Genomic DNA, 26,012 nt, shown 5'->3' with positions numbered 1-26,012 from the left:
GCGTTTGGAGCCTGTGCTCTGCAGCGGGAGGGGCCACAGCAGTGAGAGGCCCGCGTACCGCAAAAAAAAAAAAAATATATATATATATAAACATAAACTATATGGTGAAATGTTAAAATAGTTGGAAGCAGATATGATATCAGTGAATTTTTTTTAATTGATCAGTCTTATTGTATTAAGTAAATGGAGTCTTTATCGCCTGGTAGACCACCCACTACCAGTAGATGGTCCCACTGGCTCTATCCACTGCCTGCCCAGAAGGCTGTGGTTATCACTGCTCTTGCCCTAGGCCAGCAAGGGTAGGGTCTCTGGTAACAAACCGCAGGAGCATAGCCACTGATTGCCTTTGACCTTTAGATGCATTTCCACCTAGAACTGGCTGGGAAGCAACACCTAGAGGGTAGAAGCACTTGTGTCTCTGATTCTGTTGACTCTGAAACACCCTGCCATAGTCATCAAGCAGCTCTCAGATGATGTGCTGTGCCAAGGGCTGTGGCAACCCGAGGCACGAGTAAGTGGTTCCTGAGCCCAAGAAGCTCCAGGGGAGATGAGGGGGGATCCGCGAGCCTGGCTATGAGCAGGGAAGTCAGTGGGGCAGCAGGATGTGTGCATGACTTGCAGGAGGAACTAGGAAGCCATTGCAAGGTCAGAGGTGGTAGAGATGAAAAAAACACTGGGGCAGCCCATGGACAGGACGTAGCCAGCAGTGAGGGAGAGGGTGGAGGGAAAGATTTCTGAGGTTTTGACCTGGGAGTGCACAAGAGGATGGTGGGTCTGGGTGAGAAGCATTTGGGAATAGTGGTGTGTCTTGGGACATGCTGACTTTGGGGTTATGTCTGCAGACCTCTCCCAGTTCCTAGGGATGCCGCCCGTGATTTGCTGTAGCCTCTGGTTGACCGTAGTAAACACGTGCTTCCACAGCAGTGTTCCTCAGATGTCCCTTATGTACATAATCTTTGCCACATAGCACCTATGGCATCTACTTAACAGTTTTCTTTGAATTGACTCACTTTATTTCTACTTTTTAAAATGGAACTTTATTGAAAGTAATAGTGTCCAAGAAAGCAGTTTTCCATGTATATATGTACACACACACACACACATATATATAGGCTAATGCCTACTAAAGTATTCATTTTAATACTAAAAATAGGAGGTGTTATTTAATAGAATTGAGATGGGAATTGGGAATGAGGTGCAATACCCTTTCATGAAGTGAGGAGGGGACTTCTCTGGCGGTCCAGTGGTTAAAACTCCATGCTTCCACTGCTGGGGGCACAGGTTCGATCCCTGGTCAGGGAAGTAAGATCCTGCATGCCACATGGAGTGGCCAAAAAGAAAAACAGAAAAAAGAAATTTAAACATTAAATAAATAAATTTTTTAAATGAAGTGAGGAGGAGGCATGAGCTTGGTGTGATAACGCATGTAAAGTGTCAACATACAATATACCCACCATAAACATTACTTTCTTAGCCCTTCCACCATCCTATCCTAATTTCCTGCAGCCTCACTTCCATATGAATGTAGAATCTTTTTTGGTCCCTCTGCGTGACTAACCCACTCGTGCACACAGATCTGCCTACACAGCAGCATCGGATGCAGGAACCTGGACTTTGGGCTCCGTTATCAGGAGTGACAGCCCTGTGTAGAGATGGCTAGTGTGGCCTTATTCTCAGCATGCTGTCTCGCCGGTGGGGTCCCAGATCTCTCCCAGAGCTGCCCACCTATTGAGGGACCTCCTCAGACATTTCCCATTTCCTGGTGCCCAGGAGTTGTTGACTTTGGCCACTGCTGGGCCTGTGGGAGCCACGGAGAGGGCTTCTGGAGTGAGGCCCTCGGAGCTCCATGCACTGGGAGGCAGCTCCAGGCCGCCCGGCTGTTCTTTTGTGTTGTGTACTTTACTGGCCCCAGATAAGTGCTTCCTGTTGCCCATTGATTATCCACAGATCCTGCTTCCTTTCTCCTCAATACCTGGGATGCCTTCCAGCTTCTCCTCCCACAGGGGAAATCCATAAACTTCAGAATTCCCAGGCCTGCTTTTGGTCAATGGGCTTTGCAGTCATTACAGGTTTTGCTATCCAGTCACATTCTCTATGGCTCCTTCCCCTCTGTCTAGGAACGTAGCTCCTCATGTGCCAGCCGGGAGGGAAATGTTCCTGAGGCCTGGTCTCACCTCCTTTTCGCCAGCCGGAGTATCTGTATCTACTTCAGGCTTAAATCAGAATGAACAGCCTACACCTCACAGATCAATTTTAGCCAACGATTAGTGGCTGCCTGGTGTACTGGGTTGAGAATTCTGAGGTCTTAACCCAACATTAATTGGGAGAAGCGTCTGACCTATTAGCAGTGTCTGCCATGGGTCCACCAGGGGAGTGTGGCAGCACCCATGCCCGGTATTTGCGATCCCAAGATTCCAGGATGAAATTGAAGCTTCTAGAAGACAGAGAGCATGCCCTCGTACCCTCTCAGTCATACCATAAAAGTCCAATGCCCCATATTCCCGTGCCAGCTGGACCATCAACTAGTTCATGATCTTGTGTAAATCCAAGAGCTTCCAGCAGGCTCAGTTTCCCCATCTTTAAAATGAGGATGATAATACCTGCTTTATCCATATTTAGGGGTCAGTAAGATCAAATGAGGTAATTAAAGTGCTTTCAAAAGTCAATGACTACAGGGACTTCCCTGGTGGTCCAGTGGGTAAGACTCTGCATTCCCAATGCAGGGGGCCCGGGTTCGATCCCTGGTCGGGAAACTAGATCCCACGTGCCACAACTAAGAGTCCGCATGCCGCAACTAAGAAGTTTGCATGCTGTAACTAAGACCCAGCGTAGCCATAATTAATTAATTTTTTTTTAAAGAAACTAAATGACTACAGAAATGTATTCTCCCTGTGTGACCCACCCAGCTCAGATGCCACCTCCTCTGTGAAGTCTTCCGGTCTTTCCACGAGAATCCCGCCCATTTCAATCCCTCTCTTCTCTGAACCTGTCATCTGCTGACTTACATTCCAGTTGTTTATATGGCTTTTAAAAAACCTCCCCTGTGGCATATCGTGCATATAAATCACCACCCGATAGAAGAGGTACCCATTAAACATTTATGGAGTGTTCTGTACGGAGCTTTCCCTGCCTCTTGGTCAGTTTTATAAGTCTAAGTAGGCAGTTCTGTAAGAATGGGAAGCCACCTGATAGCTTTAAATAGGGTAGTCTTGTGTTTTAGAAAGATGTTTCTGGGAGCCAGTAAAGGGCGGACGGGAAGAGATGGGGAGAGAGACAGAAGCAGTGGTGACACTGTGGAAGAAGACTGGGACCCTTCCTCTCCATTCACCACGCCGTTCTTTGATATGGACAACAGACATTTCGTCAATCTGAGGCCTGATGACCTGCAGCCCACCCGCGCCCCCTTCGAACTGGGTTGCTCCCCGCAAGTGCCTCCGGGATATCGTGGAGCAGACACTGAACAGGAGCCAGGAGACCAGCTGCAGGTGCTGCAGCGGCCCAGCTGTGAAGAGGGAGGACCTGAATCCCTAGAATCGAGAAAGATGCCCAGGGTCCGTGGAAGTTGGTGGCCAACAGGAGGTAGGGGAGGCAGCTGAAGACATTAAGGTGGTAGATTTTGAGGTTTCTTCTTGGGAAAACTGAAGGCACAGGTTGGGGGGATGAAAACAATTAACCTAGGGTTGCTGTTATTTTAATAGCTTTGCTTACCGTTGCGGTAGTATGCTATACAGTTATTGTAAAAATTTCAAATGAATAAGAAAAGGGCAAAGAAGAAAGTAAGAGAATTGCCCCAAATGCTAAAACCCAGCGAGAACATCTTGGCGGCTGTCCTCCCGGGTTCCGCCGTAACTGGCTTTTCTCACTGAAGAGTTGGTCCGAGACATTTATGCAGGTCAATAAATGGAGACCAACCGGAGGCCACACAGAACCTGGAACCACAGGAGCCAAGGCGGGAGAGGGCTTCCGGGCAGGAAATGTGTTTCCCCAGAGATGCCTATAGGATTTGGCAGGTAAAAGGCCAGTTGCCTTTATTTTCTTTCTCGAGTCATCAAGGGCCTTGCAGTCACAGAGACGGACGGGACGGTGGTGGGAAGTGGAAGCAGCAGTGATTTCCTGGGCTTACCTCTCCCTCCGCTCGCTAGCATGCCCCAGAGACCGTGCCCTCGGCTCCTATCACATCTGCCCTTTTCCTGCCCGAGTGAAGGTCCAATGCAGTAGAGGCTGCACAGTCCTCCGTAATTATGAGGAACCCCAGCGACCCCTCTCACTCACTCTCACCCTTTCCCTGCCGCCCCCATAGACTGTAAGCCCTTTTGGCTACACATCTTTTTTCTGTTCTTCAACCCAGTACCTATACTTGTGACAATTCCCAGCCTCACTTACAACAAGAGAGATGTGAATTGAAACTACAGTGAGCTATGGTTTTTCACCTGCCCATCTGGTAAAGATCGTTAAGTTGAATAACACGGTGTGGGCAAGGGCTCGGGGAGATGAGCTCTCTCGTGTGTTGCTGGTAGCGAACAGTTTAGACTGGGAGGTCTTCGGTAATCCTTCTCAAAAAGCTAAATGTACATACCTTTGACCTAGCCGTCCCCTCACAACTGGAGATGGGTCCTACAATTATACTCAGACATGAGCAAAGTGTGAGGATATTCATGGTGGCAAAAGTCTGGGAAGCACCTGTACGTCTACAGTTATGGGACTCGTTAGTAGATTATGGTACTTCCATGCTGCAGTTACTGTGAGGCCGTTAGCAGAATGAGGCAGCCCCCTATGTACTGGTGTGGGGTCAGCTCTAGGTGCACATGTGGTGCAAGGGCAGAGGCCACAGCGCGGCCAGGACAGGTGATCGTACATGATAGCAGGGGTGTACCGTCCGTATACGCCAGACGTGGCCACGACAAGGCTGGAGCCAGAGGACAGAGGAGGACTGGTCAGGCAGGGGTCCACCCAGGGAAGGAGGGCCCGGCATCCAAGGCCAGTTCCCGTGAAGAAGCTTCTCTCTGGTGTGTCCATTGTCGGGCAGTGAGCACAGAAACTACCTGGGCCCAGCAGACCCAAGTTCAAAGCCACTGCAAGAGGCTACATAGGACTCAGGAGGCCTGTAGCTCTAGGCTTGGAAAATGAAGGATCCAAAAGCAGTTTGTTTAACTTTGACTTTGCTGGAAAGCCCAAGTCTCTGCCCCAGAAGTCCCTTTACCACAGAGCAGCTGTACCCAGAGCTCTGGGGGCAGAGGTCCCCTGCTCCTTCTGAAAGGAGCACACAGCGGCCAGGAAGACATGCTAGGCCAAGTGTCCAGCTCTCCCTCAAGACCACACATGTCAGCCTCCAGCCATCTGTGAACACAGCCAGCAGTCCCAGCAAGTCGGGGCAGATCTGAGATCCCCTCAGCTCCCGCCTACAGTCATTGGTGTTGCCCCAGCCAGTTATAAGCATCTCTTCCCAACACTGCCATCGGCGGCTCACTGCGGGAGCTTGCAGTCAGCCACGGTGGGAATACTTACACCATGAATCCCAGCACATGCTGCAAAGCAGGGCCTATCGTTTTGTTTTTGTTTAGGGAGCCAGCTGTTAAACGTTTACCCACACAGGGCCTCTCCCCACGAAGCACCCAGATGAGTGAAGAGCCAAACCCTGTTAATAGCTATCCCTGGGAAAAGTGCAGGTCATGCTCACTGAGCGAGAATAACTAAGTCTTAGTGACTAAACACGCATTTGCCGAGAGCTTGCCGCGCACCCAGCTCTCGGTCCTCTCCGAGTGATCACCCCTCTAAATAAAAAACCCGTGATTCAGGGCTTCCCTGGTGGCACAGTGGTTGAGAGTCCGCCTGCCGATGCGGGGGACGCGGGTTCGTGCCCCGGTCCAGGAGGATCCCACATGCCGCGGAGCGGCTGGACCCGTGAGCCATGGCCGCTGAGCCTGCGTGTCCGGAGCCTGTGCTCCGCAGCGGGAGAGGCCACAACAGTGAGAGGCCCGCGTACCGCAAAAAAAAAAAAAAAAAAACCCTTTATGTTCATGTTACAGGTGAGAATGCAGAGGCTCTGAAAGGTCAGGTAACGTCCTCAGGTACACAGGTCGGAAGTGGGGATCAGCTAGGACTCCTGGTTCTGTATCCGTTGAGCACCTCAACCCAGGTGCCACTCCCAGGCGTCCACTGTGCTTTAGACAAACAGCTGCATTTGATTTTTCTTCCATAGGAGGCTGGCTGGTCCAGGTCCTGGCCTTCAGGCTGATTAAGTAAAATAGCCCCATTTTAAAGGTGAGATGATCTAGTCCAGAGAAGTTCGGAAGAGCCTGGAACCCTGCTGTGTCACCTCTGTGCTGTGTCTTCCACTACTTAGAAATTGGCCTCTGCGGGGGAGCCAATTTTAAAAACAACCCTTTCATCAAATCTGGTAGGCAAAATGGCAAGATTCTCTGAATTGGGAGGGGAAGAGAGTAGTTTGAGGCCATCCAGGAAAGAAGGGGAATTATTGGGGAGGAAGTGGAGGAGATGGGTGTTTATGGAGAAACTGAAACCCAGCCATCCCACTCTTGTTTTCTTCTTTCTTTTTCTTTCTTTCTTTTTTGTTTTTTGGGCTGTATCATGCAGCATGTGGGATCTTGGTTCCCGGACCAGGGATGGAACCCGCGCCCCCAGCAGTGGAAGCACGGAGTCTTAACCACTGGACCACCAGGGAAGTCCCCAGCCCAGTCTTATTTTTGAGTTTACTCTTCAGTCATGGAATAATCTTGGAGCCCCTCTGCTGCCAGTGCACAGAGGGGCTCCAAAAATATTTGTTGACTAAGTTGCTGCGACAGGTGCTAGACAAACAAAAGTCACTTCATTGGTTTAAAACACTACCGAACTGTGGTTCTAAATAACTTTTCCAAGGAAAATTGTGTCTGTTGTATTAAATTGCATAGTCACTTATTATAGTGCTTTGTGGATTTATTAATTGGATTTATTTGCAACAACTCACCTATCAACAAAGCCTCAAGAAGGAACCCAGGCAACTTCCGTGATGGTCCAGTGGTTAAGACTCCGTGCTCCCAATGCAGGGGGCCCGGCTTCAATCCCTGGTCAGGGAACTAGATTCCACATGCCGCAACTAAGACCCAGCACAGCCAATAAATAAATAAAAAAATATTCTTAAAAAGAAAAAGAAAAAGGGACCCGGCCTTCTACACTTGAGCAAAACAAAGAAGGTGATTATACTTGGGGGTTAGTGCCATTCATAAAACTAAGCAAAGGCAGAAACTACTCATCTTTAGAAAAAGGAAATAAGGGATAAGGGTGTAAACCTTATTTTTTATGCTTTTGCTCCTGGAATTGTGTCTAATTCATCGTTCAGGAACCATTTCTTCTAATACTTTCATTTTATCTTCCTCAGTGACTTCTGAAAACTAAACGTTGTTCCCACTTGGGAAAGCTGTTCTGTCTCCTCACTGATGAGTTCATTACTCAATGTTGGTACGTTTTCAAAGTTAGATCAACTTATTGTCCATTTTGATAGAAGATAGAGGACTTTAAGAAGCCTCCAGGAACAGGCAGGGTTGGGTATCATAGGCTCCAGGCTGCATTTACAAATTCTCGGCAATACTAAGCCAACCGAAGTGAGAACCAATCGCTTAAGAGTGAAAGGGGCTCCATTATGTGTGTCTCATTGTCTCTAAAGGATTCAGGAAGAGGCTGGATGACCCATGTTACAGATGTGGAAGCTGGGGCTTATGAGACTGATAACATGCTTAAGCTCAAGGTGGGACAGGGTCTGGAGGCATCATGAATGTTGGCTTCTGGGCAAGGAATTGAGGATGCGGACGTGACCATTGAGGAACTGACGGTTCAAAAGACAGGCAGAATTTGCAAACGGATAACAACAGCAGCATAGTGAGTGCCATGGGAACACCAAGCGCAGCTGGGGCCCAGAGGTGAGTGTGGCTGGCCGTTGTGTGCAGCTGGAGAAGCCTTGTCAGGGAAGGTGACCTTGGTGCAAGGAGGGGATAGAGTTTCCCACGAGTAGAGGATACACCAGGCCAAGAACCAGTCGAGCAATATGGCACAGAGTGCATTAAGAACTTTAGTGCAGGGACCTCCCTGGTGGCACAGTGGTTAAGAGTCCGCCTGCCAGTGCAGGGGACACGGGTTCGAGCCCTGGTCGGGAAGAACCCACATGCCACGGAGCAACTAAAGCCCGTGCGCCACAACTACTGAGCCTGCGCTCTAGAGCCCACGAGCCACAACTGCTGGAGCCCGTGCGCCTAGAGCCTGTGCTCTGCAACGAGAGAAGCCACCGCAATGAGAAGCCCGTGCACCGCGACGAAGACCCAACGCAGCCAAAAATTAATTAATTTAAAAAAAAAGAAAAGAACTTTAGTGCAGCTGGTGTGAGGGGGTGTGGGGATGGTGAGGGTTGGAGCCAGAAGGATAAGTTGGCCCTAGACTGCTGGTGAGTATCCCCTGACCCAGCAACCAACCAGGAAAGGATTTTCAGTAGGGAAGAGATCTGGTAGGTTGGTTTTTAGAAGTCTGAACTCTTGTAGGGTCTGGGAAACCACTGCAATTGTCCCAAAGAACAATTTCATCCCCGATTGTGGCAGAATGGAAAGTAAGGAAAAACTGGTAGACTGTTCACATTTTTCATTTATAATACGGTTCTTGATGTTAAAGATCATCTTTAAAAGGAAGCGAGAGCATTTTGCACGACGTCCTCGTCACTGTGGGGTGGACGGCCATCTGCCTGTGGGGTTGGGTTTCTAGCCTGTGCTCCTGGGTGGCTGCCGCACCATATCATCTCCTGGGAGGGAATCCTGGGAAGGCCTTTTCTCTATTCATGGGGTCCCAGAAATCTCCATTCACCACTGGGGGCCAGAGAGGCAGGAAAGGCTGGTCACCTAAAGTGGGTAAGCTTCTGCTCTGAAGCACAAAAACCACAAGACGGGAAAGGTAGAGAAAGGGGCCCTTTCTGTGTGCACCAGGCCTGTCCCTCCCGCCAAGGAGAAGCAGAAGGGATTCTGTGGAGTGGGGTCTTCTCACCTGGGCATCTTTTGGAGCTGACTTGCTTCCTGACTTCTGGCTGCAGGGCACCCCCCCCCCCCCCGGGAACACTGCGATTGAGTCTGTGACATGAGGCTTTGCTTCCTCTCTTGCCCGGGCCCTGCTTAAAGGGTTTTCTGTGAGAACGTGGGCGTTCCCAAGGGTCCTGGAGACTCCCGTCTCCACCAAAGCAAGCTTGGAACTGGGGGGCCTGGCTGGGGGAGGGGCCGTTCCTACCTTCTGGGAGGCGGAGGGTTAATCTCCAGAGCTCATTGGCAGTTCTGCCTCTGGACAGGGCATGCTGGGATTTCCTCCCAGCTGTTTTACATCATGAAGATTTGTATGTTGGGGAAATTCCAGGGCACAGCTGCAATTAATCTGCTACACAGTCTCCAAGCTAAGCGGGATTCTGTGGGCCCAGTGCCCCACCTCCCTGCAAGAAGAGGGCTCTGGCTCTCCAGTGAGAGACGCTGCAGAGGGACCCTTCCCTAGGCCCAAGTTGAGCGGCAACAGCCCACCTGACCAAGGGATATCCCCAAGGAGGGTACTGGAGAGGAGCCCAAGAGGCCAAAAGGGACCCAGAACATTAAGAGAAAGAGCAGCGGGCTTCCCTGGTGGCGCAGTGGTTGGGAGTCCGCCTGCCGATGCAGGGGGCGCAGGTTCGTGCCCCGGTCCGGGAGGATCCCACATGCCGCGGAGCGGCTGAGCCTGCGCGTCCGGAGCCTGTGCTCTGCAGCGGGAGGGGCCACGGCAGTGAGAGGCCCGCGTACCGCAAAAAAAAAAAAAAAAAAAAGAGAGAGAGAGAGAGCAAGTGGCACCCGTATACATGATAAAGCCCAAATAACACTGATAGCAACACTTGATACAGACAGCACCAAAAAAAGAAAACTTGTTCACTCTTCGGAATGTAGAAGTATGAATCTTAAGACACTCATGTTTAGCATTCCACAGTATATACAAGAACGAACAAGCCATCGTGACTGAATAGGGTTTACCTGGGGAATACAAGGGTGCTTCAGTGTAAGAAAATCTATTACTTATGTATCCATCCCATGTCTGAGGCAAATTAGAGAAACCACCATTTTGGTGGATTCTGAGAGAATTCAGCAACTGTCCCAGGGAAAGCGATTTAAAAATAGGAACAGGGGCTTCCCTGGTGGTGCAGTGGTTGAGAGTCCGCCTGCCGATGCAGGGGGCGTGGGTTTGTGCCCCGGTCCGGGAGGATCCCGCGTGCCACGGAGCGGCTGGGCCCGTAAGCCATGGCCGCTGAGCCTGCGCGTGCGGAGCCTGTGCTCTGCAACGGGATAGGCCACAACAGTGAGAGGCCCGCGTACCGCAAAAAAAAATAAAAATAAAAAAAAAATAAGGAACAGAATCATCCTTCCTTAACAAGGTAAACACAGGTTCTAAACCACAGCCTCACTATACTTAACTGTGAACCACAATAGCAGAACTTCCCATATATATGTATGACTGAATCACTGTGCTCTACACTTGAAACTAACATGACATTGTAAATGATCTATAAAAAAAAGTGGAAGGGACTTCCCCAGTGGTCCAGTGGTTAAGACTCCGAGCTTCCATTGCAGGGGACATGGGTTTGATCCCTGGTTGGGGAAATAAGATCCCACGTGCCACGCGGCGTCGCCAAAAAAAAGCACTTCCCCAAGTGCATTCCACGGAACTCCGGTCCCACAAAAAGAGTTTCCCAGATTCAGTAAGATTGGTAAACTGCCTGTCTGGCCTGTCTCAGAGAGTCACCGCACACAACAGCATGTTCAGTAGCATTTGTAAATTGAGGGTTAACAGTCCTCACCATTTGGGTTTGGTTTTTTCTTTCTGTTTTTTGAGAATCAGAAGAGAGCGCTTATCCCATAAGTGGTGGCTCCTGCTGTTGCTTGGCCGTCAGTGCATTGATGCCACACGGGTCCCATGCGTTCCATCATGGTGCGCATCCCCCAGGAGGGAGGCGCTGAAGTCTGGCCATGATAGACTGGTCAGGAGCCAGTTGTGGCCAGTTGGATGGAGCCTAGCCTGGGCTTGGAGAAGCCAGCAGTTTTAATTTGCCCACATGCCATTACTGTGCAGGGAATCTAGGCTTAGCCACACATCTCTTAATCCACAGGAACATGCTCCCCACCAATGAGTGATTAGCCCTGTGGGGCTGGCCGCACATGAGCATTACAGCCAAGAGAGATTTATTTCAGCTGATTGTTGGGCTGAGCCTGACCTAGGAATTCAGAACTGCACAGCCACCTCCAGATTTCTGGGAAGGAGGTTGGGAAGGGTTATAAGCGGTGTTGCTACCTCTTTCTGCCCCAACTCATGGTTCTGAGAAGCTCAGCTGCCCCTTTAGAATGTTCCTTTCCTCAGAATTACAATCCAGAGGCCTTCCATGACTAAGCTGCAGGGACTCCAAGTCTTACAGATCTTCTCCCATCCCCTACTCCCAACACTGGTTTCAAAATCTTAAAAAAAGCAGAAAAGTGGAAAGGGGGAAGGGACAGCCCTCCACTTCCCTACGACTCGGAATGAAGCCCTGTCTGCACACAGACACACACCCCCAGCCCCCGTCATCGACCGGAGCAGGAAGGATCCTGGGAAGACGCACACTATTCCCAGGACCACCTCTCCACGCCTGTCTTGTCTGTAAGGAGCCAGACTGCAGCAGTGGACGGGGCTAAAAATTTTCACCCACCCTCCAAGCCTCCAGGTTTCATTAAAATTAATGAGTGAGAGTGGCCCCTATGTAGAGAAAAGGGAACCCTCCTAGGCTGTTGGTAGAAATATAAATTGGTACAGCCACTATGGGAAACAGTATGGAGGTTCCTTAAAAAAAAAAAAAAAACTAAAATTAGAGGTACCATATGATCTAGCAATCCCAGTCCTGGGCATGTATCTGGAGAAAACTGTAATTTGAAAAGATACATGCACCCCTATGTTCCTAGCAGTACTATTTACAATAGCCAAGACATGGAAGCAACCTAAAGGTACATTGACAGATGAATGGATAAAGAGGATGTGGTACATATATACAATGGAATATTACTCAGCCATAAAAAGAAAAGAATGAAGTAATGCCATTTGCAGCAACATGGATGGACCTGGAGATTATCATACTAAGTGAAGTGAGTCAGACAGAGAAAGACAAATATATGACATCACTTACATGTGGAATCTAAAATATGATACAAATGAACTTATTTACAAAACAGAAACAGACTCACAGACATAGGAAACAAATTTATGGTTACCAAAGGGGAAATGGGGTGGGAGAGGGAGAGGGCTAACTTAAGAGTTTGGGATTAGCAGATACAAACTACTGTATATAAAATAGATAAACAAGGTCTTACTGTATAGCACAGGGAACTATATTCAATATCTTGTAATAACCTATAAAGAAAAAGAATATACATATACATGTATAACTAAATCACTTTGCTGTGCACCAGAAACTGACATTGTAAGTCAACTATACTTCAATTTTTAAAAAAAGAGTGGACCTCAAGGGGAGAAGAGGCTACTGTGGTTTCCTCCCATCAGAAGCCCAGACGTCTTGGGGGGGGGTACATAACCACCAAGCACATGATAGACAATCATAAATAGTAGCTACTACTAAAACCCCTTATTATGCGTGTGTGTATGTGTTTATATGTATGTTTGTACATTGATCGCCCCAGTACCAAGGCATGTGGACCCTCATGCATCTTAGAGTATAGTGGGTACCAGCTCCTCAACCACTAGAGCAGTGGTTCTCACTAGGGGGGCAGTTTTGCCCCTCCAGGAGATATTTAGCAAAGTCTGGAGACATCTTTGCTAATCACAACTGGGCCGGAGAGTGGGAGCTACTGGCAGGGATTCTAGGAGGTAAAGCCAGGGATGCTGGCAAACATCCTAAGATGCACAGGACAGCCCCACGACAAAGAATTCTCTAGCCCAAAATGTCAATAGCGCCACGGTTGAGAAACTCTGTGCAGGCACCCTACAAGCCTGCTATGTCTAACAGCCCATAAGGTCAGCGGGTAGTATTCTTAAAGACCCAAAACTGCAGCACTGGCCCAAACCAGGATTCAGATCGATTTCTCTGGGCCACCCTGACGTGGTCGAAGAAACCTTCCCGGTAAGCACCAAGAGTGAAGAAGTGTTCAGTGTGGACCTTTGTGACTCTAAATAGGGAATCAGATGCTGGTAGAGTTGATGGATTTTAGGAACACTTCTTTTGTGTTTCACGTGGCGAGGGGTAAATTTGGAACGCTTCTCTTTAGCACCTGATATTGCTTGTAGAGAAATGAGTGTGATGGTTAGCACTCGAGGGTGAGTAAGCTCCAGCCACCTCAAGTGTCCCTGCAGGAGAACATCCAGCTTCTGGGTGGCCAACCCTGTGCGAGGCAGAAAAGGAGAGAGAAAAGGCCATCAGAGCAAAGGCTGTGGGGGGCAGTGGAATGTTCAAGAGGACAGTGTTATGAAAAGCCTTATGACTCGTGTTGTGGTGAAGAGTGTGGGATTGGAAGTCAAGAGACCTCAGCTCCAACTCCTCATAACGTGGGCAAGTCATTCACCCTGAATTTACAAACTCCATTAGCTCGTCGGAAAATAGGACAGTCACCGTGACTTGTCGTAGCAGGGATGCTGTGGAGGTTAAACTGGTTTACGTGTGTAAGTTTGCTTTGAAAACTGCCACCGTAGCACAAGTGTTGTTGTTCACTGAGGAAATGAGTTTAACTCACTAGACCGATGTTTGTCCAGTGCTATTAACTTGCCAAAGGCTTTTAAATCACGGTTAGTTCATCTAGGAAGTGTAGGCTCCTGGGAAGGGAAATAGGTGAGTGAGGGTGTGAAGGAAGGAAGCAGATAGGATCAGCAAAGCACAGGGATAGAGATGACATTCAGTTGGGGGGAGGGGCAGGGCACCAGAGGGTCCCGAGTGGAGCAGTCCTTATTCATTCCCACCTCCCATGGCCAGGCGTCCCTGGCCCATCCCAGCTGCTGTTTCTGCCACTCGCTGGCCCTTGGCAGACGTGTCCTTGGGTTATTATTCCTGCCTGTGGATACCTTTTGGAAAGCCCAGCCCCTGCCCTCTCAGTCAATTTTTGTGGTTGATGGAGAGTAAAGGGGCACTGCCCATCCTCCTTTCCTGACCTGTGCTCAGAGCTCAAGGCCAAATCATGATTTTCTCCCCCTCCCCTGAAATTGAATGACCAGAGCAAGGAATGATTCAAAGGCTTCTTTCTGTCTCCTTGGGAAACTCTTCCTGGAGTCACCACGTTCTATTAGAGCTCGAATTTTCAAAGTGGCCTCAAGAATTCTGCAAAGAGGCTGCATGGCTGGTCTGCTGCCCAGAAGCACCATATCAGTGTTGACACTCGGACAACATGTGTATTTTGCTCCTGGCAAAGACTAATGGTTTGCTTATGAAAATAATAGCTTCCATTTATCAAATGTCTTCCACGTGCACAGCACTGTGTTCAATACTAGACATTGTCCCTAATCCTTCTAACAACGTGTAAAGTTAGTGATAATCGCCTTGCTTTATGGATGAAGTAACTGAGGCTCAGAGTTGTTAAGACACTTATCCAGGGTCACGCAGCATAATCGGCAGAGTGAGAACCTGAACCTGTGAACTCTCAACTCCAGAGCCCGTCACTGCCTCTCCACCCATTCTCTCCCAGACTCTTGCCCAACACTCTGCCGTGCTGGGGTTGAGGAGAGGCTTTTCGTTTAAAGACAGTGTGTGTGTGTGTCGGGGATTTATTGTTTGGTTTGGGTTTTTTGCAGTAATACATGGGAGAGGGTAGGGTACTGGAAAATCTTTTCAAGATCGAGAAACACTACAACGAAGTAAAGGTCCACATCTTGAATATGCACAGATATTAGTCGTGACCCTGGAAGTGTCAGGCAGATGGTTTTCATTCATTCATTCACCAGATAGTTCTGGAGAGGCTGTTTATTTCCTGGGCAGTGTTGTGTGTGCTGCTGTAAGAGATGGAAATGAACAGGCAGGATCACCGTCTGGGAGCCCTGGGTCCCTCGATGCGCCTTGCTTGTCCCACCGCTAAAGACCCTCACCAATAGGGTCTTTGAATACTTCGGTCAGTTGTGCTGTCATGTTTTTACCCCAGAATGACGGAGGGGCTGGTGGCAGTAGTGGTTGTCAAATGTATGCTCTACACTCTTCTGATCTCTGGCCATTGACACAGTAAGGAGCGTGCAGGTAAAATAAGCCACGGTCGTACCCCCACACCACAGAGCGCCTCCCTGCTCACTTGGGGTGCATGAGAGGCCCCCGCTCACCAGCTGCATTCTTTTCTGTCCCCTGTGCAGTACCTGCAGATGAAATGGCCCCTCCTCGATGTCCCCGCCAGCGCCACGGTCAAGGATACCAGGTCACCGTCCCCAGCACACTTGGTAAGTCCGTTTCTCCTTAAAGCATGGAAGGGACACTCGCTGTCTTGTCCCATGTCCCTGCCTCCACCTTCCCGCAGTTCTAGCAAGTATTGCCCCAAGTGTGTGAGCCGAACGAGTCAGGGGCACAGCAGTTAGGGTGTTGCCCGTGCACGCCCCCATCACTGCCACCTCGGCACGCGCTCATACCACCCGGGATGTTGTGCGATCGGAAACGCCAGCGCTGCCCCTGGCTGGTGACCCCCGTGCTCCCCTGCCGCCCCTCCACCTGAGCAGCGGCGTTCTCTATTCTCTCCTTTCTCTCCCGCTGGAGCTCGGTCAGCAGCCCCCGATTCTCCTGCAGAGCTGCATGGCGACACTTGAAGAGGCTCTTCTATAAAGGATGTTAGAGAAAAGAATTAAATTAAAACATAGGCAAACAAAAATCCCGAGGGGCAACTGAGGCCTTCCTGCCAAGGTCCGAGGCAACACAGCCACAAAGGAAGGTCTGGAGTGTCCCGGGAGGAAGAGAAATGGGATCTGACAGGTCTCGTCACCTGGGCTTGCAACAGACTGAAATCGTTAGGACAGGAGATGTTCCCAGCCGGGACCCTGCACCCCCTTTTCCTGGACTTTCTTAAGAGCTTGGGGCAACCCACGTGCCCCATAAGCTAACTGATGTTGTCCCCTGTGCAGTGGATCTCAGAAACACAGAGGGTCCAGTTAGAAGGAACCCCAGCTGGTGTGACTCATCCATTTTACAGACAGGGAGACCTGGGAATACATGATGCTTCTAAAACTTTATTAGGGCAAATTTCAGTGGTTCCCTTCAGCCACACTGGGTTGTTTTCAAGCAAATCCAGACATAGTATTTCATCTCCTTCAGGACGTTTTAAGATATCCTCATAGCCCTTTTTCGTTAAAAGCTTAGAGCCTAGTTGAGGAGAAGGAAGGTATACATAGAGAGATACATAATGGCACAGTGAGCCCGTATGATTTCCAGGAATCGTGAGACCAGCTTACAGTGGCAGAGCCCTTGGTAGTTCACAAAGCAATGTCATGTGTAGTTCTGAGGTGACCGTCACAGCCACCCACTGGGGAGACACGTGGGGATTGCTGTTTCACAATCTCTAGGAGAAACCAGCGAGCAACAGGGCCAGCCGTCCTGTGCAGGCTCCCCTGAGAGGTCTGTGGCCAGTCAGCAAGTCCTGAGTAGCCTGTAGGGCCTGTGGCCCTCCAGATTCCAGGACAGCTTGGGATGGCCGAGCGCGAGGTACAGGCGCCCTCTAGTGGTCAGTCATTGTGGAGGACATGGCATCCCAACCCCCACCCCCACCTCCCAACAAAGTTGGCTTGTCCCCTCCCAGCACAGCTGTCTCTGTTTCAAATCTTTGCTTGCACCCCACCCATCCTGTGGCATCCCCCAGCCAGTATCCTTCACATACTGTCTTCGTATCTTCTAAAATCTTCATTTACATTTAGAGGAAGGGAATTCTCTTTAAAATTAACACACGGACTCTTTGAGTTTCCCATCCTCCCTGTTGCAGAGCAATCCAGCTCTGAAAAATGAAATAAAAAGCCTGTGTATGGCCCTCCACCTCCTGTGATGCATCATCTTATTTCCCTTCTAATGTTCACCGCCCAACTTCACGCAAGAGCTAGACCTTCCACCTCCATCCCCGATCCATTTGCCATCTGATACCTAGTCTAGTCATTTGCCCAACTTTTTCTCAACCCTCTGCTTCCTGTAATTCTTTCATTGGCTCCGGGAGACTGTATTAATAGACATTATCAAGGGTTTTTTTGCCCTCTCTAAGCTTCCATTTTCTTTCTGGATTCTTTTTCTTAAATAAATCAGCTACTCATCCTCACTTATTGTCTCATTGTAAGTGGCATGAAAATATATGAAATCCCTAAGCTCTTAACAAGGTTCTCTACCCATAGTTCCCACTGCCAGGCAAACCTACAGCCACTGCAGATGTGTGTTATACGGATATGATCTCAGGACTGCGGTGGAGCAGGGGCTCATGTTTTGTCTGAGAGTGGAAAACCGGGAACAGTGGATACATTACATGGTAGACAGCAAAATGGATACTTTTCTAGTAAGTTGTATATTATTACACTCTGCACTCTAATATAGATAAACAGACCTCAAAAACTTAAAGAACATTCATGGGAGAAAACCTTAACATTAACTTGAAATTCTGTAGACTGGGAGAAGACCGCCGTTCTCCATTTTCAAGTCAGGGCTTCTCATTCTAACTTCTGAGAGACACGTGTGTAAGTGTATGTAGGAGCCAGACCTGAGATGCCTGTGTGTTGGAGGTTGTTTAATAAAGTGGGCTTGAATCCCACCTCCACCTCTTCCTACTTGTGCAGCTGCAGGAAATTACCTCATTTCTCTTTGCCTTGGTTTCCTCATCTATAAAACAGGAATTAGAAGAGGACTTGACCTCAGAGTTGTGTGAAAATGAGGCCGCACATTGTAATGAGTTTAGAATTGTAACTAGCACAGAATAAGACTCAGTGGTGGCTAGCTTGCTACTATCACCACCACCACCACTAGCACTGCTTTGATGAAGAGAGGAAAAGAACAATTAAAATACTGTTCATTTAGCAGACTAAGAGGTGATGAAGGCTCGAATTATTAGGTGCCAGATCAAACAGACACATTGCAAAGGTAACGGAGGTAATAAGCCTGGAGAATTTAGCATCTGCTCTCTCAAGGATATGATTTTAACTGTTCTGGGGTGGGGCTGGTATCTTAGTTTTCTAAGCTCCCTGGAAGATTCTAAGGGGCAGCCAGAATTGAGAATCTGATATGCCCTCAGCGCATATCAGAGGCAAAAGGGAAGGAGGGGCCAGAGACCATCCCTGTTTATTAGATGCTGGGTTCTGTAGGCTGCAGGCGTAAGCAGAGAAGCAGGTTACCGGAAGTAGTCGGAGGTTTGGATGCTGGCTTTTTTTTTTTTTTTTTTTTTTTTTTGGCGGTACGCGGGCCTCTCGCTGTTGTGGCCTCTCCCGTTGCGGAGCACAGGCTCCGAACGTGCAGGCTCAGCGGCCATGGCTCACGGGCCCAGCCTCTCCGCGGCATGTGGGATCTTCCCGGACCGGGGCACGAACCCGTGTCCTCTGCATCGGCAGGCGGACTCAACCACTGCACCACCAGGGAAGCCCAGCTGGCTTTTTTTATTAGAAAAATGAAAACACTGGATTATGGAATTCCTTTTGGAATCATGAGCAAAATATTTTGAGATGAGTTTGGCCCTGGGAGAAGGGCAAATGGAGGAAACAGCCTGCATACGTGAGAGATGCAGTGAGTCATGTCGAAGCTGCCTGTCAGGGATGTGTGTATAAATAAGCCGTAACTGGGCCAGGGTGGGGATGGAATTGCGTGTTATTACCACTTGGATTTTTATGCCTTTGAAACAAGCTCTAAAAACTAAGTATCCCTGAGTGTAGACTGTTACCCTGATCCCTCACCGTGGCCCACGTGCCTGCTCCGTGTCATTCCCTCCACCCTCTCCCCGGAACGCTGTGCCCAACCACACAAAACAAATACACGCGCTTCCAGCGTATAACGAACCCAAAGATAGGACTCTCAACTCGTGTTCACGTTTGTTTACCTAGCACCTGTCATGCCTGGCACAGCATAGGTACTCAGGAAGCATTTGTGAATGGATGGAAAATCAGTGATCTGGGGAAAGGTAGATGCCCACTTTTGAACCCCTCTCTGCCTCTGAGTCCAATTCCTCTTCTCGTTCAGGATTTTTAATAAAATCTTTTTTTTTTTTTAATTTTTTGACCACACCGTATGGCATGTGGGATCTTAGTTCCCCGATCAAGGATCGAACCTGCACCCCCTGTGTTGGAAGCATGGAGTCTTAACTACTGAACCATCAGGGAAGTCCCTAATTAAATCGTTTTTGAAACCAGAAAAGTAATGCATGTGTGTGTAGAACACTTGGGAAAATGCAAAAGTACGCAGAAAAAGACCTGTAATCCCACAACCCACAAGCATTTTATTTCAGTCTCTTGTCTGTGTGTGTGCACACCTGTAACTTGCTTTCTAGATGATGACTGAATACTTCTTTTAACCATAGTGAACACCCTGTTTTAGCACTAAGCTTTGGGCCACACTCAGAAGCAAGGCGCAGAGCTTTGCATCCAATGGCTAATGGAAGGCAGGGCCTGGAAGCCCTCCTAAAGGGTGACTGTCTCACTGCTCCGAAGAAGTAGCTGAGCTGAGAGCTGAGAAGCCTGACTTTGCTCCGCATGCCAGTTCTCAATTAAAAACATTCATCGAAGTTTCCCTTTTTAAATTGTATAGTTTCTCCATCTTATAAATATACCTGTGAAGACCCCAAAACTCATCACATAGCCCGTTGCTGCTCCACTCTGCCTCCAGTGCTGATTTCGATTCCTACTACACAGTATTCACTTTTTATTTGGATATAAGTTTAAACTTTCAGAAAAATTGCAAGAATAATACAAGGAACTCCCATATACTTTTTATCTAGATCCAGAGATTTTGTCCCATCCCTTGCCCACCCTCCACTTCCTCCCTCTCCCTCTCTCTCTCTCTCTCTCTCTCACACACAGACACATGCAGTATATATGAGTTTTTCTTAACAATTTGCCAGTAAGTTGGAAACATTGTGTCCCTTTACCCCTAAATACTTCAGATGTATTTCTTAAGAAGAAAGAGAGTATCTTACAATGACCACAGCACAGTTATCAAAATCAAGAAATTAACATTTCATATTACCTAACCCACAACATATATTCAAATTTCAGTAAATGTCCCAGTAGTGTCTGTTAAGCTGTATGTGTTTCTTGGTCCACAGTTCAACCCAGGATCACAGGATACATTTCGTTGCCAGTCCTCTAGTCTCCCTTAATCTCGCAGAGTTCCTTAGCCTTTCTCTCTCCTGACCTTGACATCTTTGGAGAAGTACAGACCAGCTATTTTGTAGAATGTCCCTCCATTTGGGTTTCTTTGAGATTTCCTCACGGTTAGATTCAGGTTGTGCTTTTTTGGCAAGAACACCACCGCACTGATGTGCGCCTCTCCGTGCATCACGTCGGGAGTCCGATGTGCATTTGTTCTTATTTATTTATTGTCCATTTGTCCCAAAGTTGGTGATGCTGGCTTTGATCGTTTGATTAAGGTGGTGTCTGACATGTGTTTCCTCTGTGAGGTTATTCTTTTCCTTTGTAATTAATAAGTGCTCTGTAGGGAGAGGCTTTGAAGTTACATAAATGCCCTGTTTCTCATCAAACTTGCACCCATGATTCATGGCAGGCATTGAAGATTATCGACCTCCATCATTCCTTTATTAGTTTCTGCTACTGAGATTTAGCTTTTGGGAAACCTTACTTGTGTCTCCCAGCTCATTACTCTTAGTGAAGAGCAGAATGGACATCGTGGCAAGTCAAGTCTGTGCACTGATGACACAGATGAAAAAGATGATGATAGAGAACAGAAGCTAAAAACCAGTCTACAAATAGTGTTCCTGAAGAAGAGACCACACAACCAATAAAAACGGCAATGGGCAATAAGAAAGTGAAACTGGACTTTAAAAACAAAAACTAGGGGGCTTCCCTGGTGGCACAGTGGTCGAGAGTCCGCCTGCCGATGCAGGGGACACGGGTTCCTGCCCCGGTCCGGGAAGATCCCACATGCCGCAGAGCGGCTGGGCCCGTGAGCCATGGCCGCTGAGCCTGCGCGTCCCGAGCCTGTGCTCCGCAACGGGAGAGGCCACAGCAGTGAGAGGCCCGCGTACCATAAAAAAAAAAAAAAAAACAACTAGGGACTTCCCTGGCAGTCCAGTGGTTAAGACTCCACACTTCCACTTCAGGGGGCATGGGTTCCATCCCTGGTCGGGGAACTAAGGTCCCACATGCTGCACGGCATGTCCAAAAAATAAAAAACAAGTAAATAAATAAAAACCCTCAAGCGTATAGCTTGAAAGCACTCACCTGAATTCTACAAAGTAAATGAAAGTTGACATTTACCTAGACACGTCCTTGCGACAGTCTGAACTGTAAGGGTTTAATTTTTTTTTTTTTCCTACAAGCATCTATGCAGGAAGGAAAAGGCCAGTGTCAAAGGAACAAAAATAAAGGTAAACTCAGGATTCTCTTTGGCTGCCTTTAATGCCAGCAAACAGTAGAAAAGGGAGAGTCTTGATAAGGAAAGATTTATACCAAGAATTTTGTGCCCAGTCCAATTTGCAAAGACCTCAGAAATGTCCCACTGCTTCCAAGAAGGACCTAAAGCACCTTCTAATTCCTTGCAGCGTTTTCTCTCTGCTGCTGCCCTACAGAGACCCTGGTTTATCTTCACATCTTTCAGAGCCTTCAGCTTACTGCTTGCTGCCTGTGAGGAGCTCAGAGAATATTTGTTAGTACGTTAATATAGACTCTCATCCTGTCATTTTCTTCTCTGCGCTCCAGTCCACTGGCTTCCTGGGGGTTCCTCAAACACGCGGAGCATCCTGCCCACCTCGGAGCCAGTGCGCTGGGTGCCTTCTGCCAAAACACCCTTCCCTCTCATGCCCACACATCTCACTCCACTGCCTTCGTGTATTCATTCAAAAGTCATTTTCTCATTGAGGCCTTCCCTGGTCAGCGTGTGTAACTTACAAGCCACGCCTGCCTCGCTTCTTATCTGCTGTCCCTGACTTGATTTTTCTCCTTAACATTTATCACTATCTAATATGTTATTTATTTATTTATTTGGCTTATTGTCTGTCTGTCTGTCCAATTAGAATGTACCTAACGCAAGGATAGGTATTTTTGTCTGAAAAGACAAGATTCTCTAGTGCGTTCACGAGACTGTGCCTGGCACATAGTTGATGCAGCATAAATACCTGTGATCCGTATTTTCTGCAGGGCCAATTAGATCAGCAATCAGCCATGTCGTCAGAGACCCAGGTTCTTTCCACCTCTGCTTGTTGGCCTCCAGCCCTTTGACTGCCCAACTCGGTCCCTGCTGTGTAGACAGTCTCCACAAACATCTGCCCAATAAATAAAAATGTGAATTTCCATTTCTCTCGAAAATTCTGTGTAGGAGACGTATGTTCAAATTTCCTTTCTTTAATAGGATACGATGACAGAATTGGCAAAGAGCTTACATTTCGCCTTTAAAGTAGTATTTGTTAGAGAGTGGTGTGTGTGTGCACACAGAGAGAATTGGGAGTTTTTTCCCTCAACTTTAATTAAGTTCCTGTTTGCCCCTGCTTATATTATAAATCCACCGCTATGATTGGACTGGTATTTTAGGAACAAACCAGTTTCCTTTTTCCCCCAAGTCCTGCATTTGAGCACCTAATCTCTTGAAAAAACAGTTCTGGCCCACTAAAAGAGAAGGTTTTCTCAATCACTAAACAAACGATTGATTGTGGATAGAGCATTTTTTTAAATTAATTTATTTTTTATTTTTGGCTGTGTTGGGTCTTCGTTTCTGTGCGAGGGCTTTCTCTAGTTGTGGCAAGCGGGGGCCACTCTTCATCGCGGTGCGCGGGCCTCTCACCGTCGGGGCCTCTCACCATCGCGGCCTCTCTTGCTGCGGAGCACAGGCTCCAGATGCGCAGGCTCAGTAGTTGTGGCTCACGGGCCCAGTTGCTTCGCGGCATGTGGGATCTTCCTAGACCAGGGCTCGAACCCGTGTCCCTTGCATTGGCAGGCGGATTCTCAACCACTGTGCCACCAGGGAAGCCCCGAGCATATTTCTTAAACATATAAAGTCAGGTACAGTTAGCAACCCGGTGCACCTCTGAGGATCTTTTCTGGGCAGCCTGTTGGGTGGTCTGTGTCTGCTTTGTAGGTGATCCCACAGAATTAAGGCTCCTCTTTGCCTGATCTAAAAAACGTTATCCTTCTTATCGCTGAAATTCAGATCAGGAAGAAAAGGAGGTAGTGAATTAACACTTGGGGCAAGAGGCTTTGTGAAGACCTCAAGCCAGTTACTGAGAGAAGCAGGTGGTGGAGAGTGGCAGGGCCTCATGGAAGGACGGTTTGTGGAAAGGTGGCTGGTCCATCTGTGGTGGTGCGTGGGCTTTACTTAGAACTTGGAAGAAAGTCATGAACAGTAGAAGAGAGGATGAATTGCTTCCTCAGGACCAGGAGTTTCAGGGAGAACTTTGGCTTGGACCAACCCTAGAAACAGACCAAAACAGACAAGAAACACTTGAGCTGGGAAAGGGGTGGGTCTGCCTGATGGGCTGGAAGGATTCAGGTCCAAGGTGGCTCTGAGATGCTCTTCTTTGGATAAAACTGGACTCGGCTACCTTGCCCAGGGAACACCTGTACTCTGGGTTGGGCGTGCTCTTTGCACTGCAGAGCAAGCTGTCCACTGAGAGGTGTGTGTTGGTTCTCAACATTCCTGCCCTTGGCCTGGGTTTATGCTGTGGACATCCTGCCCCTGGGGACAGCGAAGGAGCAAAAAGAGCGCGAACTTTTCTTGGGAGGGTAGCCTCCTAGGAGAGCTTTGCCTGAGTCAGCCCTAAAGGGAGTGATTTTTGCTAATCAGTCCCAGAGGCCTCATCTTCCCAGGCTGACCAAGGAAAAGTCTACCTTCCTTTTTCTTTCTGAGAACCCACCACCTTCCAGTCCATTTTCTGGAAAATGACGCCACCTAATGGGAACCAATACTAATAACTCATGGAGTGTTAAAGTGAGGAGACCTGCATTTTAAATATAACTCACACATTTCTGCTTTGTACTTGACTGTCCACCCATTCGGTGCTGTTTGCCAGTTTCTTTGTTTTTTTCTTTTTAAAAATTTTATTGCAAAATTCTCCGACCATATACAAAACCAGACAGTACAAAGAAATCCCATGTACCCATCTCCTAGCCTTAACAACCGTCAGTATTTTGCTGTGTTTATTTCCTCTATCTTCCCAACACCCCTTCCCTTGTTTTTTTTTATTTTTTTTGAATTTTTGAATTTTATTTTTATATACAGCAGGTTCTTATTAGTTATCCATTTTATACACATCAGTGTATACATGTCAATCCCAATCTCCCAATTCATCACACCACCACCCCACCCCCTGCCACTTTCCCCCGTTGGTGTCCATACATTTGTTCTCTACATCTGTGTCTCAATTTCTGCCCCGCAAACCAGTTCATCTGTACCATATGTCTAGGTTCCACATATATGCATTAATATACGATATTTGTTTTTCTATTTCTGACTTACATCACTCTGTATGACAGTCACTAGGTCCATCCACGTCTCTACAAATGACCCAATTTCATTTCTTTTTATGGCTGAATAATATTCCATTTTATATATGTACCACATCTTCTTTATCCATTCGTCTGTCAATGGGCATAGAGCTTGCTTCCATGACCTGGCTCTTGTAAATAGTGCTGTAATGAACATTGGGGTGCATGTGTCTTTTTGAATTATGGTTTTCTCTGGGTATATGCCCAGTAGTGGGATTGCTGGGTCATATGGTAATTCTATTTTTAGTTTTTTAAGGAACCTCCATACTGTTCTCCATACTGGCTGTATCAATTTACATTCCCACCAACAGTGAAAGAGGGTTCCCTTTTCTCCACACCCTGTCCAGCATTTGTTGTGTGTAGATTTTCTGATGATGCCCATTCTAACTGGTGTGAGGTGATACCTCACTGTAGTTTTGATTTGCATTTCTCTAATAATTAGTGATCTTGAGCAGCTTTTCATGTGCTTCTTAGCCATCTGTATGTCTTCTTTGCAGAAATATCTATTGGGGTCTTTTGCCCATTTTTGGATTGGGTTGTTTGTTTTTTTAATATCGAGCTGTGTGAGCTGTTTATATATTTTGGAGATTAATCCTTTGTCCATTGATGCGTTTGCAAATATTTTCTCCCATTCTGAAGGTTGTCTTTTCGTCTTGTTTGTAGTTTGCTTTGCAAAAGCTTTTAAGTTTCATTAGGTCCCATTTGTTTGTCTTTGTTTTTATTTCCATTACTCTAGGAGGTGGATCAAAAAAGATCTTGCTGTGATATATGTCATAGAGTGTTCTTCCTATGTTTTCCTCTAAGAGTTTTATAGTGTCAGGTCTTACATTTAGGTCTCTAATCCATTTTGAGTTTCTTTTTGTGTATGGTGTTAGAGAGTGTTCTAATTTCATTCTTTTACATGTAGCTGTCCAGTTTTCCCAGCACCACTTATTGAAGAGACTGTCTTTTCTCCATTGTGTATCCTTGCCTCCTTTGTCATACATTGGTTGACCATAGGTGCGTGGGTTTACCTCTGGGCTTTCTATCCTGTTCCATTGATCTATATTTCTGTTCTTGTGCCAGTACCATATTGTCTTGATTACTATAGCTTTGTAGTGTAGTCTGAAGTCAGGGAGTCCGATTCCTCCAGCTCCATTTTTTTCCCTCAAGACTGCTTTGGCTATTCAGGGTCTTTTGTGCCACCATACAAATTTTAAGATTTTTTGGTTCTAGTTCTGTAAAAAATGCCATTGGTAATCTCATAGGGATTGCATTGAATCTGTAGATCGCTTTGGGTAGTATAGTCATTTTCACAATATTGATTCTTCCAATCCAAGAACATGGTACATCTCTCCATCTGTTTGTAGCATCTTTAATTTTTTTCATCAGTGTCT

General features: G+C 47.6%; 1 protein-coding gene across 1 annotated transcript in view; it reads left to right on the top strand.

Moving 5' to 3' along the window:
• Positions 1-26,012, top strand: part of TCF7L1 (transcription factor 7 like 1) — a 159,503-nt gene that overhangs the window by 119,251 nt on the left and 14,240 nt on the right. The window contains exon 4 of the mRNA XM_060309576.2: positions 15,340-15,423. Within this exon, the coding sequence (XP_060165559.1) occupies positions 15,340-15,423 (84 nt within the window). The remainder of the gene's footprint in view (positions 1-15,339; positions 15,424-26,012) is intronic.

Source organism: Globicephala melas, chromosome 12 (assembly GCF_963455315.2).
Source record: "Globicephala melas chromosome 12, mGloMel1.2, whole genome shotgun sequence".
NCBI lineage: Eukaryota > Metazoa > Chordata > Mammalia > Artiodactyla > Delphinidae > Globicephala > Globicephala melas.
The sequence above is the reverse complement of the archived record's forward strand: the minus strand, read 5'-3'. Positions and strand labels throughout refer to the sequence as shown.